Source organism: Corvus hawaiiensis, chromosome 5, assembly GCF_020740725.1.
Source record: "Corvus hawaiiensis isolate bCorHaw1 chromosome 5, bCorHaw1.pri.cur, whole genome shotgun sequence".
In the NCBI taxonomy this organism is placed as follows: Eukaryota; Metazoa; Chordata; class Aves; order Passeriformes; family Corvidae; genus Corvus; species Corvus hawaiiensis.
The window spans coordinates 73,906,343-73,924,471 of record NC_063217.1 but is presented as its reverse complement, the minus strand read 5'-3'; the positions used below and the strand labels follow the sequence as shown (position 1 = coordinate 73,924,471).

The following is an 18,129-nucleotide window of genomic DNA, read 5'->3' as shown; positions in this document are numbered from 1 at the left end:
ATTTTTCCCAAAGGCTCCCTCACTTCTGGCTCAATTCCACCTCCTCCCAGCTCCCTCACGTCCCCCCCACTTTGGCTCTGTTTCATCTCAGAGATATTTTATTTATACAGAAAAAAATAGTTCGCATAGCTCCGTGTGGAACATCCCATTCCCCGAGCCCGCGGGATGACGCGATCCCGCTCCAGCTCTCCCTCCTTGCCCTCGCTGCAGAGCCGCCGGCTGCTTTATCACCGCTTCCAGACTCCCTCTGGCCTCCCTAATTATGCTCTTGTTTGGCTCCTTGGTGAATATTCCCATATATCATCCACGTGCTTCCGAGCGTCATCTCCTCAGGCTCCTGGTGGAGTTACTGGAGTGAGTAGCAATGAGTAGCTCCTGGTTGCAGCCTCCTGGCTGCTTGTTAGGCACAGGAATCGGTTCAGGTGTCAGAACCCAACTCCAGCTGGGACCATGAAGGAGCAAATCCAAGGAAACGGCCCCGTTTCCAGCGCAGAGGTCCCGGCACAGCCCTGGGCTGAGCTGGATCTGCAGAGACTGCAGAGGCTGCCCCTCCGAGGTATAAATAGCACAACACGAGGAGCCTCTCCCTCGCTGCGTTCCTTCCAGTTGGAAATTTAGACACAGATTCTCCGTCCCCAGGCAGGGGCAAGACATCAGTCCCAGCACTGGGAAAGCTACAGGAGGGGGCAGCTGAACCAGAGGTTTAACACAGAACACCCCCACTTCCACCCCAAATGATGTTATTGGAGCAAGCCAAAACCACACCACAGGCATCAAACCAGCCCCAAACTGGGGATCCCCCTTCCCCACAGCTCCTGAGCCATCGTCCTGCACCTTCCCATGGGATGCAGGGCTCAGCCGAGCCCCCCAGTCCTGCATGGTTCCATTTGCTGCCTTCCCGAGTCCCTCTCCCGAGTTCCGCACACTCCAGCAGGCCCTGGCTTTCTTAACAGCTCCGTGACCTTGTGTGTGGCTGCAGTCCCTACGCTTGCTGGAACTCCACATTTTTCCCACAAGGCAGCAATAATCCCATCTGCTCCCCATTCTGGCCCAGACGGGTGAGCAAGGCTGGATTCCGGGTGGCAGGGAGTGCGGGAGCTTCCCAACAGCTCCCATAGCCAGCGGGCAAGCTCTGGCCAAGGCAGCTGCTGCTTCCATCCCAGGATCATCTCAGTGTCCTGATCGAGCATCCTTCCCACTCCCATCGGCTGCATCTCCACAGACAGGGTGGCCAAGCTCCGTGCGGCACCTCCCATCCCATAAAGCAGCTCCCTGCCTGTCTTTATCCCCTCCATTGTCCTTTATCCCCTCAAAATGCCATTCCTTTTCCTGCTGTGCGATTTATTCCCTGGCAAAGGGAGTTAAGGGCTGCGTGCCACGTCAAACACACCAAACAGCGCTTCGGCATTCCCTCGGCATTCACATTCCCTCGTGCACTTTCCAGAGGCAAACACCAAAAACAGGAGAGCAAAAGGTCAAAATCACCCAGATCCCACACCATGAATCATTTTCCTTCCCAACACCAAAGTTCAGCATGAACTGCTCTTCCAAAGCTCGGCTCAACTAAGGGTTTTCTTCCAGCCTCCTCCAGGAATATTTCCAGCTGGAATAAAATGAGCTTTAATTTAAAAATTAAAATTTAACAGCAAACCTGCTTGGTTGTGGACTTGACCAGCACGGTTTTACCATTAGCAACACACTCCAAGGCTACTTGGCCAGTTTTCTGGGATGATAACTCCTGCAGGATGATGGGAGCTCCACTGGCACTTCCAGGCTTACCTGGGAGCAGGTCTCCATCCAGGGAAGGAGGTGGAGTCACCAGGTGCCAACCAAAGCAGCAGGCAGTCTTGCTGGCACCACAAAACAAAAATACGAGAGCACAGGAGCTCGTAAAAAAAGCAAAGCACTTCTTTTCCTAACAGTGTCTCAGGCCTCACACCTCCCCACATCCAACCATTCTTCAGCACTGAATCACGGTTTAAACGCAGCTGGGAATTTCCAGGGAGTACATGCGTGAAAGAAGAGCACATCACGCACAGTGTCATTCGTTTATTTTAATAGAGACGTTATTTTCCATTTATTTATAGCAGTGAGAAAAGTGCTCCAGAAAAAGATAGCCCCGTCAAGGCAAGCTACAATAGCTATCATCCAAAGCCTAAATATTCCATACAGAATGGGGCACTGTTGGATTAAGAAAAGCTCATTTTACAATAGAACAAATCAAAAATGAGTAGTCGTCACCTGAAGAGTAACTGACATTTTTTTATATCTTATTACTGTAAAGTATCTGCATGTGAAATTCAGAGAAATCAGGAATTTTCTGCAAAATTTAAGACTGCAAAACACCTCGGGCAGGATATTACACAAAGAAGGGTGGGGTTGGGGTTTTTATTTAAGAAGGCAGTCGTTCACCCTCCCATTTTCTCTCCCCAGGGAGGTTTTACCATTAACAAACACCAAAACCACAGAAAATTGGTCCCTGCACTACTGGAGTGCCTCTGGACTGCTCTTATTTCAGTGAACACCTTAGACTCAGCCTGATGTATGTGCTCCACTTCAGGTACTCAACCAGCAAAATCAGGCTACGGATGTGTCTAAAACCCTGCACCACCTGTGCCTTTGCCAGTGAACAAAGCAAAACGAGAAAGAAATGGGGAAAAAAGCGACTGCAGCTGGCAAAGGAATCTGAGTGAAGGGACGGCAGCAAGTCAGGGTGGGTGTCCAGGGGAAAAAGGGGGGCTTTGCAGCTGCATCTTCCCGCTGCTCATCCCAGCAGCCAGAGCAATTCCCTTGTTTCAAGGGAATTCTGTACACACAGGTGACACCACACGAAGGGAGCCAAGGATGCCGCTCCTGCCCGCTGCCCCTGGGCAGTGCCCGCAGCGCTGGCTCCGGGGCCCCGGCACACACACGCTGTTCCCAGGGAAAGCCGCATCCTCGCACACAACCCTGCGGAAAAGGCCTCTCAAAGCGACCCGTTTTCCCCGAGAGCTGCACCTCCACCTCCTTTCCCCTTCAGCTGCCCCAAAACTCCTCCTGCTGCTGCATCAGCTGCTCATCCCATCTCCTCGTGCTGCTCTTCTAAGCTCCCTCCTCCCTGGCGCAGTGAAGGACTCCTTGAACTTGGAATACTGGAATTTTTACTGACAAGAGTTGCTTTGTTTGTAAAACAGTCTCTCCCATGGCAGAGCGTTCCCCGTCCGGCCGAACGCCGCGCGCATCCCGGTCACTGCTCCTCCAAGGACAGCCGGCAGCGCCCGTCCTGGGCCGTGTTGTACGACTCGCAGTTCTGGCACTTCATGCCCAGGAGGTGGAACTGCACCGTGGAGCGGGCGTTGCAGTCGTTGCAGAGGATCTGCACGCACACAGGGAAGGGAAGGAGAAGCTGCAGCACCAGCAGTGTGTGTATATAAACATGAATGATGAACGCCCTAAGCCCGCACGTGACTTTTCCTCATCATTCCCCACCCCTTGGGCTGACTCCTGATCCAGCACACGTCCCTGGCGCCCTCTACTGCCAGTAACTCCGAGGCACAGATCCATGAAAACCAGACAAGGGTGCAAGGCTTACCTCCACCATCATGTTCTGGTACTCCGCGGGCATGGGAGTCTGCGCCACTTCGTTGTCCAGCTGGCGCCAGTACCTGGTCATGTCCAACGCCGAGTGCATGCACAAAGGACACCTGTAGCCTCTGCCAGAAAGGGGGCAAAAAGGTCTAAATCAGAAGCTGGAGTGAGGCCACGAAACAAATCCATTCCTAGGGGCAAGTTTCATATTGTACCAGGCAAAAAAAGACCACGAAACAGCAAGTTTTTGCACACAGAATTGGAAATTAAATACCCTTTATCCCTTTAGGAGCTGGCTTTAAGTTAGTTGGTACAGAATTGGCATGATGATCTTTGCCTCTTGGAGCAGTATGTTTGGACCAGGATAATATCAAGAGGAAAGATGTTTGGAAATACTTACTCCTTCAGCATTTCATCATAACATGTTCTGAAAAGGAAACACAGATCAGTAAGAAGATGGAATTACTGACAGGTAACACACCTGGGCTGCACAATGGGAATAGCCACACAGGTATCCCCAAAGCAGAAATTAAAAGCATTCCGAGGCCAAGTGAGAAGACAGATTCCCATTAATAGAAAACTGACTGCAGAAGGAAGACAACCTCCCTAAAGAAAATATTTCCTGGTGAAGCAGACTGCCCCCGCAATGTGGGTCCCTCAGAAACCAGCTGTAAGCTGACACAGACTGGATGCTGCTGAATAAACACCCCCCCAAGGCAGCAGATAGTCCCCTTTCTCAGGCGTCTGCTTTACCTGTGAAGAAGGTGACCACACGGCAGAACATGGGCTCCAACACGAGACGTGTGAATATCCTGTTTTGAGACAAACATCAGACAAAAGAGAAGAAAATTAATTCAAACACAGTCAAAAATAAGGCCACACAGTAGATCAGGGAGATGAAAAGAAGCTGCTCACCTCCAAACATATCGGACAGTCCTGCCTGGAGACATTTTCAATACACTTTGCAAATGGAAGAAGAGAAGAAAAAGTTATCCTGCTGTACAGTTATCTGTGTTTTTCTAAACTGTAAAGTTCCAATATGTAAAATTTCTTATGTCTTCTATTAGTGGCCTCTGTGTTGCTGTTAGGTGAATTTAGAGAAGGAGAACGCACTGGTCTCCTGCTCCTGTGGCCTCAGAAGGGGCTGAGGCACATCCAGCTTTATGTTTAAGGTGCTATTTTTTTAAGATATGAAGGTAAGCGGTGTATCCTCACCTTGTGCTTTCCTCGGAGACTCAGGCTCAGGCACAAATTGCACTTGGAGCAGTGGAAGAAATCCTCCTTGGGGCCAATCCTGCAGAGAGAGGTGTCAGGGTAGGGCCGGTCCCCGCGGAAGCGGGCCCGCCCGCCCGCACGCACCTGCAGATGCCGCACTCCTCGCAGTGGTACTGCTTCTTGTCACGGTCAAACAGGTGGCAGATGTCGCAGTAGTACTCGCCAAAGAGGCTGTCACAGCCCTCACAGCGCTGCTGGGCCTGAGGGGACAGGAACACCCTGAGTGCTGCAGCCAGTGCCGGGCTCCAAGAGGCGCGTGGAGCTCCCTGAGCAAGGCCTGAGGGCTACAGAGTTATCAAGAGACTGGAGCGTGTCTTTTATGAGGACAGGCTAAGGGAGCTGGCTCTGTATGCAGCCTTGATAAGGGATGGTTGACGGGATCTATTCAATGTCTGGAGGGATGTGGAAGGTGCCAAGAGGATGGAACCAGCCTCTGCTCCATGGTGCCCAGAAACAGGCCAAGAGGCAATGGGCAGAAGCTGATGCAGAGACAGTTCCACCTCAATGGGAGGAAAAGCTTCCTTCCTGTGCTCTGGAACAGGCTGCCCAGAGAGGCTGTGAGTCTCCCTCACTGGAGATATTCCAGAGCTGCCTGGACACAACCCTGTGCCATATGCACTGTGATCATAGAATATCCTGAGTTGGAAAGTGACCCACAAGGCTCATTATGTCCAATGCTTAGCCCTGCACAGGACACCTCCAAGCATCCCACCAGGTGCCTGAGAGCACTGTCCAAAAGCTTCCTGCCCTTTGTCAGGATTGGGGCCGTGACTACTTTCCTGGGGAGCCTGTTCACCACCATCTGGGTGAAGAACCTTTTCCTACTATCCCCTGACACAACATCAGGCCGTAACCCCGATAATCCGGCTGGAGCAGGGAGGTGCGACCGGATGACCCAGCGGGGTGCCTCCCAATCTGACCCCTGCCGTGACCTCCGCGTCCCCGCTGCCCGGACCCACCTTCTGCAGGAGGCGGCAGCGGACGCACTGCACCTCGGACACCCGGAACCGGTCCAGCTGGTGCTCCTCGGCGCCGTCGTGGCACAGCCGGCACGGGTACAGCTTCCCGCAGCACGGCGCCTGGGAACGGAAGGGACACGGCATGGATGGGGGCACGGATCGCCGACCACCCCTGCCGCGGCACGGCCGCCCCCCGCTCACCCACCCGCAGCCGGCAGCCCCGCCGGTAGTGCTCGCATCCCTGCTCGCATCCCTGCTCGCATCCCTGCTCGCATCCCTCCGCCCCCGCCACCATGGCCATGGCCGCCGCCGCCGCCTGGCCCCGCTCCCCCGCTTCCGCTTCCTCACAGCCGGTTCCGGAGGATCTGGAGTTTTCAAAACAGCTTCTCCCCGCCTTGAACCTTCGTGTTCCCCTTCCCCCTGAATCCCAGTTCGAGTTGGAGGGGAGCTCCGGCGGTCACCCAGTCCAGCCTCCCTGCCAAGGCAGGGTCCCCCAGAGCAGGTGATACAGGACCGCGTCCAGGTGGGGTGGGAATGGCTCCAGAGAGGGAGACTCCACGACGAATCACGGAATCACAGAATATCCCGAGTTGGAAGGGACCGATGAAGGATCATCGAGTCCAGCTCCTGGCCCTGCACAGGACACCTCTCCACTCCCACCAGGTGCCTGACAGCCTTGGCCAAATGCTCCTTGTGCTGTGTCAGGCTTGCTGCTGTGACCACTGCCTTGGGGCGCCTGTGCCAGTGCTCTGCCACCCTCAACGGAAAGAAGTTCTGGAGGAGACAGGAGAGACCTCATAACTGTACACAACTTCCTCCCGAGAGGAAGTGGAGGAGCAGCACTCAGCTCTCTGGTGACAGTGACAAGACCGGAGGGAACAGCTGGAGCTGTGCCAGGGAGGGTTAGGTTGGGTATTAGGAGAAGTTCTTCACCCAGAGGGTGGGCGGGCACTGAACAGGCCCCCCCGGCCAGTGGGCATAGCACCAACCCTGACAGAGCTCAAGGAGTATTTGGACAAAGCTCTCAGGCACCAGGTGGGATTATTGGGGTGTCCTGTGCAGGGCCAGGAGTTGAACTCAGTGATCCTTATGGGTCCCTTTCCAACGCAGCAGATGCTGTGACTGTAATTCTTCCTTAATTAGGAGGTGGAACTCCTTGTGTGTTATTTTCTGGCCATTGCTCCTTGTCCTGTCACTGCGCACACCAAAAATACGGCACCATCCTCTTGATACCCACCTTGGAGATATTTGTATGGATTCCTGAGATTCCCTCTATCTTCTGTAGACTGAGCAGGCCCAGCTCCCAGTCTCTTCTCCTAAGAGCGGTGCTCCAGCCCCCTCATCATCTTTGGCCCCCGCTGGACCCTCTCCAGTAGCTCCTTGGTCTTTCTTCAGCTGGGGAGCCCAGAACTGAACACAGTTCAGTTGTGAACACAGCTCCAGCTGTGGCCTCACTAGGGCCAAGTAGAGGATCACCTCCCTGGACCTGCTGGCCACACACTTCCCCATGCAAAACCTTGCCCTTAAACCTTTCTTTCTCTCCCCGCCACACCCAACTTTCCCCCAAAAACCCCCAGTCTTCCCTCCCCAAACCTTCTTTTCCCCCTGAATTTGCCCATGGCTACCTAACTGACTGCTGTGGCCAAGTGGGAACATCCACTATGGGGACAGCCAGGCCTGGAACTGCAAGATGTTTTTATTTACAAATGAAATGTATATGTCAAGACACAGCATAGAGACAAATCCCTAAATACAATGAGTTCAGACCATATTCAGTCATGATCCATCAATGGGAAAGGCTCTACTTCATGGAAAAATAAGTTCCAAAGTTAATGACACCGTGTGAGTTATGACAGGTGATGGAAAACAGAGTTGTGAGCAATGCAGCGACAGCACAAAACTGACCACAGATAAATTGAGGGCAAGTGAGCAAAAATTGTTTCCAGTCAGTCGAGTTTTACTGGCCCATTCTCCTAAGGGACCGAAAGGAATGATGACTTGAGTTACTGAGCCATTGTACATGTCACCTGCATCACAGCTCAGTATTCCACAGGGATATTCCTTCCTTCACCACTAACAACAGCCAGACAACAGACCCAGGTAAACACCCCAAAGACAACCGCCCAAATGCTGGGTCAAAAATGCGAAGGGAAAAGGAATCTAAAACAAAGTGACAAGTGCATTAGCAAGGGTTTCAAAGGAATGGCTGCAGATTTGCACATTTAAATGTTGTATTTCTTGCACAAACATTTTCTTCACTGTCAAGGCAAAGGTGCTTTTCAATCCAGATCAGGCAGCCCAGCAAAATATGAGAGTTTTGGCAGCTGCTCTCGTCACTATTCATTGAAAAAGAAACCCCTCAGGCAGGCAGCAGCTGGACAAAAGAAAGCCCAGCTTCCTTCAGAGTCCTCCAAACCAGCTCCTGCCCTTGTCACACACCAATAACCACTACTCTTCTCAGACAAGACCTGGCCCCAAGCCACAAAGTCAACATTCCAGGGGCTTTTTGCATGCAAGAAATCCAGCAGCAATGGCAGTGCGAGCTCCATCCTCGGCCTGGACCCGAGCCACTTCCGTGGCAGTCTGCTGCACCAACACTCCTCTCCCCTGCAGAGACCTGGCAGCTTTAGCCCCTGGAAACTCAGATGGATTGTTCCCACTGTTCAGTCACCTGCATCAAGAGGAGAAAAGGAGAATGATGCTCCAGACAAACTAACAAAACCACAGAGGTGCTCCCTGGTGAAACGAAAGGCTTCCTTTATTTTGATTTATTACACATCCTTACCTTGCTGAAGCTGTGCGCTTACACCTCTGTGCTTCACAGATCAGGAAACTCGAGCTGTTTTTTCCCCTCCTCGCATGCAGGCAGCCAGCTTCTGCTTTTTCTGTTGTTCTACTATCTTGCTCAACCCCCCAAGTTCATGAGAGCTGCTTCGTTTCCAACCCCAGTGCCCAGCACTTCAGCTCAGGATAATGATTTACCAGGCACAGCAAGCTGTGTACTGCCCTCAGTAAGAAGTCTGTCATAGCTGTATGTCCTGGCCAAGAATACAAAGTAACAAAGAACTTTCCTATTCCATTTCCCAGCTAGGTAAGTGTTCATGAAACCACCCATTTGGAAGCCACCAGAAGACTATACAGCAAAAAACTGAAGCCCCCAGCAGGCTACACAGGAGAAATGAAAGCCCACCTTTTACAGGTAGGTGTGACCATCTCCCCAGGGCTAGTGCTCAACCCTGGGGAAGTTGGCTTCTAATGCATCCGGCACCAAGGTCCCTGACAGCTGTAAATTGGGAAAGAAAGAGACAGGATCAATTTCCAAGCGGAGTATCAACAGAGAGGGCAATCAGAAACAGCCTTCTAAAGACATATGCAATGCCAACACCTAACTTAAACCCAACCTGTTCTTTGGTCAAATCAGGCTTCAAAAATGCTCCCCTGGTGTAAGACTTACGATCCCAAGGCAAGTTCTGCTCCTGTTAGGAGTCAAACTGGAATTCCGTGGGCCACACTGTTGCCAAAGTCACAAACCAAACAAATACAGAGCAGCATGAACCACTTTATTGCCTTGATACCTGCTGTGAAGCCAGACTTGAGTTATGAAGGTCGATAGCAGCGAGGGAGGGGACTCGGGACTCTGCAAACGTTCTACTTTCCTTTTTCAGAAATCTGGGATGCCAAGCTGCAAAATACAACCAAGGCATGCTCTGTTAAGGGAGTGAGAGCTGACACGCTGTTTCCTGACACTTGTTTGGTACCCAGGTCTTATTTAGAGGACATCAAAGTTCCTACCTTCCCGTCCTCTCAGCTCGGGGAGATGATTTAGTTCTGGCAAACGCACATCTGCCTTGGGGAATTCCCATTTCTTCTTACTTGCCTGAAGAATGGGTTTTTCATTAGTAACCTGCAATCAAGGGCATAAGGACCAGCTCATGAAAATATCAGCAGGGAAAAAAAGCTGTTTTCGAGCTTAAAAAAAGCAGTAACACAGCAATGTTCTGATGTAGTTGGAATTTGTACAAGAGTGAGAGAAAAGACTCTGATGTGTGTGAAGGAATTCAACCTGCTTAAGTGTTATTTCTACACAAACAATGGAAAAGCAACAGCGAAATAAAAACAATCACCTAAGTGAGGCTGCTTTCGGACAGCTAAAATACAGCACTTGGAGAATGGCTGGGATTAGTTATCTGGAAAAAGGCAAATGTTCCTGGCTGGCACAGTAAGAATCATGCCTAGGTAGTGAGAGCAGAGAAAAACTTTCCATTTCACTTGTTTTCCTTATCAACTTTTAATGCATTTATGACATGACTAAGTAAGGCCCTGGCTGCATTAAATCCAAACCATCAGTTCTGCTTCAGTAGCACAGCACACATGATCCTTCCTGGCCAAGCAGGAGGCCATGGATATATTCCAAATCTCACAGATACTCTGTGCTGAACTGCTCCCCTCATTTAAAATTGTTTTCTGACATAAAATGTATTTTATGTAAGAACTATCAGCAAGGGATAATGAACAAAAAATCTGTAGGAAAAAAGGGTAACAAAACCAGTATTTCTAGCGGGGAATTACAGTGAAAGATGGATCAGATGGAGTTCTTGAGAATACAGCACCTAATTGAATTTATTTTTCTTTGGCCGAGGGGCACAGACAGACGACTCACCGGTGTCAAGCTGACATTGCAACGGCCCACTGGAGAAGGCTTCCGTGCCTTTAGCAATGGGTTCAAGTATTTTTTACTCTTTTCATCAAGTCTGTAATGAAAAACACCCCAAAGTTGGTATTAGCTGGGACAACACAGCGAATGCAAAGCAACAAATGCAAGGTATCCCAAACCCCACGTCTCACATTCCCACATCGTCACTCTGCACCTCTCAGGACATGACAGGAATGATGGATACAAGCTCTCCTAGCTCTGCTCCCATACCTGTAATTAAGGCTCCCAGGCACAGAACCCATCCCAAACGTAGGAGAGAAGCTCTGGTTGATGGGAGGGATAACTGTGCCTGGGCTCTTGGCGTAGTCCAAGCTGCTGCTGGAATCTTTCAGGGTGGTCTGAGGGCTGAATTTAAGTGGGTTGATTGCACTGTCGAAGATGAAGCCCACCCTGGAGGATTGATCTGCTTTCTCTGCATCAGCTTTAGAGGGCTTGGTCTTTATCAGCTTTCCATCTTTGCTCCTTGGGCCCATGCTGAAATCCTGCTTGGGAAGATAAACATCATCTTTCCTTACAGTCGTGTTAAAAAAGCAGTTTACAGCAGTGCATGGAGGAAAAAAAACATGTCAGAAGCCTACACATGCATGATTCTGCAAGAATCTAATGGAGATGGAAACGGTTTTGTTAGAAAACCTCTGCTTTCCATCAAACGGAAGAAAACTTGTCAGGGTTCCAGCACTCTCTGCACATAAGTCATTTGAGACTGGAATCAGAAATGATGGAGGAAAAACAGCTGTAAAATTAAATAAATTAAATAAAACCTCACTCCAGTGTCCCCTCAAAGTCACTTTGAAGCGTCTTTGGTACCCAGTTGAAAGGAAAATTTTAAATTTCAGAGACAGGGCTTTAAAACAGGTAAACAGCAGCATAAAGCATGTTTCCATGATTCAGCATGACTTATGCTCCCACATGATTCTCCCTCCGGCTCTGTATTGCCAGGAACTGCACCACTGTGTAGTTCACCTGCAAGGGACTGGCCAAATTGCCACCTGCACACTCCTGAACTATTTTCTAGGAATTTAAACTGCTGCACCTGTTTTCAAAACAATGATTTTAAGACATGAAAAAAAAAAAAACCAAAACAAAACAATACAGGTTTGAAAAACACAGATCAACCAACCTGAACACTGATCATTTTTCTTTCTTCTAAAACATCATCTTTGTCCCTTTTGCCGATTTTGGATTTTTTTTGGAACTGATGGTCTCTGGCATCTTTCTGGATCTTTTGTTTAAGCTCCTGAGTAAATCTACATTCCATATAAGGAGAAAGGAAAAAAAAATAAATAAAAGGCTTTCTGTTTTTATTAATATCATCATCAGTTGTTAAGCCCAGGCTCCTACTGCCTTTTAAGCAATCAAACAAACTGTGCTTTTTAACTAATGAGAGGCCAAATGTAATGTATACATTAAGCTAAATAAAATCTTCAGCACACGTTTTTCACAATACGGCAATAAAGGTGTTTGCATCCCCGTTTGGTGCAGATGCAGGGAGTGAATACAGTGTAAGACTGTACTACCCAATACGGTGTGCCACTGATGAATGAATGAATGTCACAGCAAGGTAAATGTGCCACTGCAACGTGTTCCCTTCCAACTGTTCACCTATTTCCAGGAAGGTTAAGCCAAAACAAACCCGAGACACTCAGCAGCTGTCAGCTCTGCAAACCCAGTGTGCAATTTCCAAGCACAACTGCTTCACTTCCCTCTAACCTGAGCCTGCAGTGAACAAGAAGGGAGCTGTTTACCTTTCAGCAAAGCCGTCCTTGTTGAAGAAATCTCCCTGCAGGAGTTCAGCGCAGGATGGTCTCTTGTCTGGGTCAATCTGCAAGCACTCCTGTCAAATCAACGTGAACGTGGGGACGTAAACACACCAGGAATTAAACGAAGGCTTTGGCATGTCTGAGTGAAAGATCCCTAACGCTGTCCCTGGCTCGCTGGCATGAGCTCTGGCGTGCCCTCAGTCAGAGGGAACACAGTGTCCTTCAGGACCGACTTGGGCAGCAGGAAGGCGCTGGCTGGGCACGTGTGCTGGTTCCTCCACGGAGGAAGCACGTCAGGGGCCGATGGTCTGGGCTCATGTTAACCCGGAGGCAAAGGAAAAGAGAGGGGCCGCTGGTCTGGCTTCCAACCGGTTTAATGTCAGAGGTTCCAGCAGCCAGAAAACGATCTCCGAGAGGCTTTCAGTTTTATAGGGGGTTTAAAAACGGCGGGGAAAGGGAAGGCAACCAACGAGATACAAGCCAGGGGGAGGATACAATTCAACAAGAACCAACGGGGGAAACCGGGAGGTGGGAGATACAACAGGGAGCTAATGAACAACCGAGTAACAGAGAACTCTCTCGAACAGGGGGAGGCGGTTTGAACCCGGGTACTGCCCAGGGGCATGAGGCTTCGGCTTCTGTGCCGCCCATCGACCCACCCTCCAAATCACTGTCCTGGGTGGGGAAATCCACCCAAGGGAGAGCCCTGAATTGATTAGCATTCAACAGCCCCAGCCCAACTGCGGGCTGGGTCACCGCAACAGATCGCTGCAGGATATGCAGTGACCCCTCCAGGCCTTGCAGGTGACTGGCTGAGTGCCCCCATAGCCCTGGACTGGAGCTGTGGTATCCTCAGCCCTCACCTAGCTGCCAACACAAGCAGTTGCTCACTGCATGGGGAGCTGATAGAAAGGCACTTTACCAGCCCTGTACTCAGCTGCACAAGGTGAAGGACAGGGAAACAGAAACATTCACAGGAAACAATAGTTTTTTAGTCAATTACCTTGGCTAAATCCAGTGCGGCAGCAGGGAGTTTGGGATAGCGTTTCTCCAGGGATTCGAGCTCCTTCACCTCAGGCAACTTCATGCCAGCAAAGAGAGGGTTTTTATAGAATAACTCCTGTTGTCTTGGAATTAAGTTACCTGGAATCACGCAAACAAAGCAACGACATGGAAAAATACAGGGCAGTGAAACATCTGAGAGGCTGAAATGCTGGGTCAGCACTGCAGTAAGGGCTACAGTCTGGGTTGTTACCTTCCCACCCATCAAAACAAATCTGAGCCCTCCATTCCTGAGCAAGCATGAGGAGCCCAAGGGGCTCTTCTTACCCAGGCACTTGGTGATATGGAAGAGCTGGTCAATGTCTGAGTCTCCAGGGAAAAGGGGCTCTCCTGTAAGCATTTCTGTTATCAGGGAGCCAATAGCCCACACGTCCACAGGCCTGGGGAGAAAAAAACACCACCACTCCAGCTCAGCTCAGCTCAGCTCATCGATCCAAAGGCTGGGCCAGTGCAGAAGATGGAGCACCCTGTCCATGCTCCCCACAGCCCTTCCCAGCCTGGCAGGCCAGACTCACCTGCCATACTTGCTGTCTCCCACCAGCAGCTCCGGGGCTCTGTACCAGCGGGTCGCCACGTAGTCCGTGTAAACTTCCCCGGAAGTTGCCAAGGGCCGGGCAAATCCGAAGTCGCAGAGTTTGACAACTCCCGACTGGGAAACCAGTATGTTTTCTGGCTTAATATCCCGATGGATTATCTGCACAGAGAAAAGCAAGTCAGGGCAAATTCCCCATTTGTACATAGCAAACTGGCTGGCTCAGAAAAAGCTGTAGCTTTCTCATATTCGGGTAGAAAATTACAGGTTAAATAGAGAACCTCTAATTTCAGACACATTTATTTTATGTATCTCTCTGTACCTCCCTTCCTTTTCAGACAAAGCTCTATTTCTCCAAGTTTAAATATATATAAATACAAAGCTATATCCTTCTGTATCTATTAATTCTAGCTGCAGAGCTGATTTCTTGCACATACTTACATTATGACTGTGACAAAAGGCAATTCCTCTCATAATCTGAAATAAGTATTTCCGAACCCTGTCGTAGTCCAGACCGTTGGGAGAGGCCTCGAGGTCATCAAGCACCGTGTGATCCACAAATTCAAATACCAGGTACCACCGCTTCTTCCTTTTACACACGTCCAGCAGGTTCACCAGATTCTCGTGCCTGAGTTGCTGGGATAAAATAGGGAATGTTTAGCGAGGGAAAACACTTACTTAGGGAAAACTATGAAGGGATACTTGTAACTGCAGCCCAGCTGGGACACTAGCAAAAAAAAGCAATTTGAATAAAGAGAGGAAGAAAAAGCAGCTGTGTTTTCTAGTTATTTTGTCATCACATTCCCAGTAGACAAGAATCCACCTCCAGCTTGTTACACATTTATCACACACCAACACAAAAGGCCACGCTACAGAGCACAGTTATTTATTAGCTGGAGCCTGGCAGGGAAATGTCACCGGAGGCTGCCTGGAGGCAGCACCAGAGCCCAGGGATGTGACCGAGAGAGATGCAAAAGGACTGCAGAGCACAGGGAATTGTAGGGGAAACTCTGCCAGTGCAGAGGTGGTGCCAGCCAACCTGCACCTGTGTCTGCCCAGATTTCTTAGAAGGTCTGACAAGAGAAGAATTTTTAAAGGATAATCAATTAAGAGAAAAAGCTCTTTTCCCAAGAATGATTTATTCCCAACATGGGAGACCTGAAGAGGTTTTGCTGTTTTCAGTCACAATTAAATTTCTGCCCAAATTCAAGAGAAAAAAAGAATTAAAACCAAAGACTCCCAGGGAACAAGGGAAGGAACTACAAAGAGGCTAAATCTCCAGGTATTTGTTTCCCCTGTGAGAGGCCACCCTTCCTGAGCTGTATATGGAAATGTTCCCCTTGCTAAGATTCCATTCACCCAGGAAAACAAGTTAATTCCCAACACAGCCGGGTGGTGCTCGGTAACTCGGTGAGCCTGGCCAGTGGAGCAGGTACAATCCAGGCTCACACAGATCCACTTTTAAAGGTTTGAAGGGATAATGCTTAGAGCTGCTGGCTGTGTCTCAAGCTCCAGCACATACTCTGCTATTAACTTTAATGCTGTAGCTCTTGCAGTGATGGCAAATAGCACCTTTTTCCCCCTTCAGAGCACAGGGACTGTAACCGGCAGACTTAGGAAGAGACACTTGTGGGAGCCAAGAGAACAGGATACAAGTTTGCCAGTATTCCCACCTCTGGAACGCCCCACACCACAAGAACAGCCCGGATACTCTCCAAGTGTAGTTAAGATTTTCCTTCTTTTCTTCACCAGACACATCACCTGTGTCCCAATGTATAAAACTTCCACATGTGCCCGTGCACAGGGACAAGGGAAGCTTCTCCGGACAACCCGTGCCAGTGCCTTACCACCCTCACAGGGAGTATTTTTTTCCTAATATCCAATCAAAACCTACTCTCTTTCAGTATGAATCCATTCCCCCTTGTCCTTCCCCCTTTCACCACAATACTGACACCAGGCAAATCCTACACTCCAAAAGCAGAGGACACCATGCCAGCTGGCTCCCACCTGGGGGCTACACATGGTTCAGGGAATGCGACAGGAGTCCTCCTCCAGCCTCTTGCCTGCCAGGAAGGTGCCACGAATAAAAGAAAATAAAGGCAAACTTTCCTAGAAGCATTTTTCCGTCTCAGGTGACACCGGCACCCCCCAGTCCGTTTAGTGTCACACATTCAGGTCACCATTCACCCGCAGGCTTTAAAAGGTCAGCGTTTCTTTTCTTTTCAGCAAATTCACAGCAGCAAAAGACAGGAGTTTGGGACGGGGGGACAGCCACCACCAGGCGGCAACAGAGACCTCGTACCATTCCCAGCGGAACGCCGGGCGCATCCACAGACTTTTCTAAGCCAGGATTCACCAGGTAAATCCAGCACAGCGCTCAGGCGAAGGGGAAAGCAGCTCTGCAAGGCTACAGCACAAAAGGTCACATTAACCTAGCACGGCTTGGCCGCACACGGAAATTCAAAGAGGGCCCGAGCGAGTCTCCTTCGGCTTGGGTTTTGTCAGCGGCACTTTGCGAACGCCGATCAGAGGCTGCGACACAAACTGAGCGAGGAGCTGACACAGGAGCCGCGAATTTAAACATAAAACCATTAAAACTTAAGCACAAAACTGCCACAAAGGGGCCCCGCCAGCCTCACCTTGAGCAGTTTGATTTCCCTCAGGGCTATTTTCCTCACCGCCGCGTCGTCGTCGCTCTCCAGGAACTTCTTGACGGCCACGATCTGCCCGTTCTCCCTGTTCCTGCACTTGGTCACCACCCCGTAGCTGCCTTCCCCCACCAGCCCCAGCACCTGGTACTTGTCCATGGCGGCGGCGGGAGGGCCCGGACCGTGTGGAAGGGACCGGGCCGGGATGCAGGGACTGCACCGGGATGGAGGCGCCGCGGACGGCGGCGGTTCCCGACCCAACGCGTCGTTACCGCGGCAACGGCCCGCCGCAAAGCGCGGCCGCGCCCCGCCTGTCGCGAAAGACGCGTGGAAGCCCGCTGGGCTTATGGAAAGGCCTTGTGAAATATTTTAAAAATAAAATGTTATGAACGCTGTTTTCTTAAAGCCGTTAGGGCACGTAAGGGAGAAACGGATAAGCAACCTTGTTTCTCTCTTGTGCGGTGGACTGAGTGACATGTTAAAAACCCAGCCTGAATCCATGTAGTGGCTGTTTCGTGTACTGTTGGGAGGCTGCTGATGTTGCCAAGGATAAGCCGTGAAAAAGGCGGAATAATTTGGTTTTAGATGTCTGTGCCAGTGCCCTTACTGTGCAGCTTATCTTAAAAACTTGGCGGTGTCTGCACATGTTATTTGCAACTTAACACCAGGCACGAACCTGCTCCCTTTAAGAGGAAGGAAAGCTGAAGCATCCATATGGGTTTACTGATGGAGACTTCAGCCAATATATTCTTAATCCAGCATCCTCGTTCTTTCCATCAGTGATGGATGTAGCAACCCATGGTGGTCTTCTGCTGACACTGACTTCTCATGTTCTGGGCAGGAGTGGCATGGCAGGACATGTGTAGGAAAGCAGCACCAGGAACAAACAGCAGAAACAAAGATATTCCACACAGATATTCCCAATATTCTCTCCTCAGTCTGGTGGCCTCTATTTCACAGCGGAGGGTACTGTGGAAAAAAAAGGTGTTCAATTTCTCTGAAGAAATTTATGAACACCTGTCAGGCTGGAATACTGCAACATTCCTCTTTGGGAAAGGAGCAGTATATACCTTGCCAAAATGTCGATTTCCTGGAAAACAGTGTAATGAGGCATCATATATTCCAATAATAATTTCTGGAACCTTCATTGTGTTCCTTCTGAGTCGCATGGATATGCATCACCTTCTGTAATTAATTCCTGGTTGCTTTTATGTCTCCTTCACCCTCATTCCCTCTCCCTACATGCAATCACTGTAATGCACCTTCCCAGGCTGACCTCACACTTCCAGGGAAAGAAAAACATTGGAGTGTGGTTGGCAGTGATTTATTATGTTCCTCCTACCTTCTACTGCTCATCACTATTGTAGCAAGTAGCTCCTCTGGGTCCTGGCATCTGTCCTGGGCTGCTAATGGAGAACTGACTTGGAATCCAATTAACTCTTCCACTACTGAGATACTTTTGGATCTGTTAAAAGAAATGAACAAGCCACATATTTGTAATGCCACCATTAACTTATCACGGACAAGGGGGAATGGATTCAAACTGAAAGAGAGTAGACTACACATTAAATCGGATATTAGGAAAAAATCCTCCCTGGGAGGGTGGTGAGAC

The 18,129-nt window shown here is 49.9% G+C and overlaps 2 protein-coding genes and 1 long non-coding RNA gene across 7 annotated transcripts; 1 reads left to right on the top strand and 2 right to left on the bottom strand.

Moving 5' to 3' along the window:
• Positions 1 to 2,034: 2,034 nt before the first annotated feature.
• Positions 2,035 to 6,133, bottom strand: RCHY1 (ring finger and CHY zinc finger domain containing 1). The gene is made up of 9 exons (XM_048303707.1): positions 6,007 to 6,133; positions 5,802 to 5,921; positions 4,927 to 5,042; positions 4,783 to 4,861; positions 4,483 to 4,527; positions 4,321 to 4,379; positions 3,968 to 3,994; positions 3,572 to 3,692; positions 2,035 to 3,355 (listed from the first exon to the last, which is right to left on the bottom strand). Exons 1-9 carry the CDS (start codon positions 6,100 to 6,102, stop codon positions 3,227 to 3,229), a joined length of 792 nt encoding a protein of 263 aa, XP_048159664.1. The 5' UTR covers positions 6,103 to 6,133; the 3' UTR covers positions 2,035 to 3,226.
• A 75-nt stretch (positions 6,134 to 6,208) lies between these two features.
• On the top strand, positions 6,209 to 9,203 carry LOC125325995. The gene is made up of 2 exons (XR_007203652.1): positions 6,209 to 6,303; positions 8,889 to 9,203. It is a non-coding gene; the product is annotated as an uncharacterized LOC125325995 (long non-coding RNA).
• On the bottom strand, positions 7,478 to 17,982 carry CDKL2 (cyclin dependent kinase like 2). Of its 5 annotated transcripts, none has more exons than XM_048303704.1 (13): positions 17,860 to 17,982; positions 14,311 to 14,505; positions 13,853 to 14,031; positions 13,605 to 13,717; positions 13,279 to 13,418; positions 12,261 to 12,349; positions 11,636 to 11,762; positions 10,726 to 10,997; positions 10,462 to 10,552; positions 9,594 to 9,705; positions 9,377 to 9,483; positions 8,992 to 9,084; positions 7,478 to 8,472 (listed from the first exon to the last, which is right to left on the bottom strand). In XM_048303704.1, exons 2-12 carry the CDS (start codon positions 14,341 to 14,343, stop codon positions 9,025 to 9,027), a joined length of 1,323 nt encoding a protein of 440 aa, XP_048159661.1. In that variant the 5' UTR covers positions 14,344 to 14,505; positions 17,860 to 17,982; the 3' UTR covers positions 7,478 to 8,472; positions 8,992 to 9,024. The 5 variants fall into 5 exon arrangements, 3 of the variants coding, with proteins under 3 accessions (XP_048159661.1, XP_048159659.1, XP_048159660.1); XM_048303702.1 differs by lacking the exon at positions 17,860 to 17,982 and adding an exon at positions 16,509 to 16,993; XR_007203650.1 differs by lacking the exon at positions 17,860 to 17,982 and adding an exon at positions 16,509 to 16,995 and having other exon boundaries at positions 7,478 to 9,084; positions 9,377 to 9,508.
• Between the last annotated feature and the right edge of the window lie 147 nt (positions 17,983 to 18,129).

What these genes read in the sequence shown, in the direction of transcription:
- RCHY1 (XM_048303707.1), bottom strand. Translation starts at nt 6,102, where the DNA reads ATGGCCATGGTGGCGGGGGCGGAGGGATGCGAGCAGGGATGCGAGCAG. An exon ending in GAGGAGTGCGGCATCTGCAG is followed by an intron (nt 4,862 to 4,926) that starts GTGCGTGCGGGC and finishes CTCTCTCTGCAG; the next exon opens with GATTGGCCCCAAGGAGGATT. An exon ending in TGTGGTCACCTTCTTCACAG is followed by an intron (nt 3,995 to 4,320) that starts GTAAAGCAGACG and finishes TTTCCTTTTCAG; the next exon opens with AACATGTTATGATGAAATGC.
- CDKL2 (XM_048303702.1), bottom strand. Translation starts at nt 16,676, where the DNA reads ATGGACAAGTACCAGGTGCTGGGGCTGGTGGGGGAAGGCAGCTACGGG. An exon ending in CGAGCTGAGAGGACGGGAAG is followed by an intron (nt 9,484 to 9,593) that starts GTAGGAACTTTG and finishes TGTATTTTGCAG; the next exon opens with CTTGGCATCCCAGATTTCTG. An exon ending in CAAGTCTGGCTTCACAGCAG is followed by an intron (nt 9,085 to 9,376) that starts GTATCAAGGCAA and finishes CCCAATTTACAG; the next exon opens with CTGTCAGGGACCTTGGTGCC.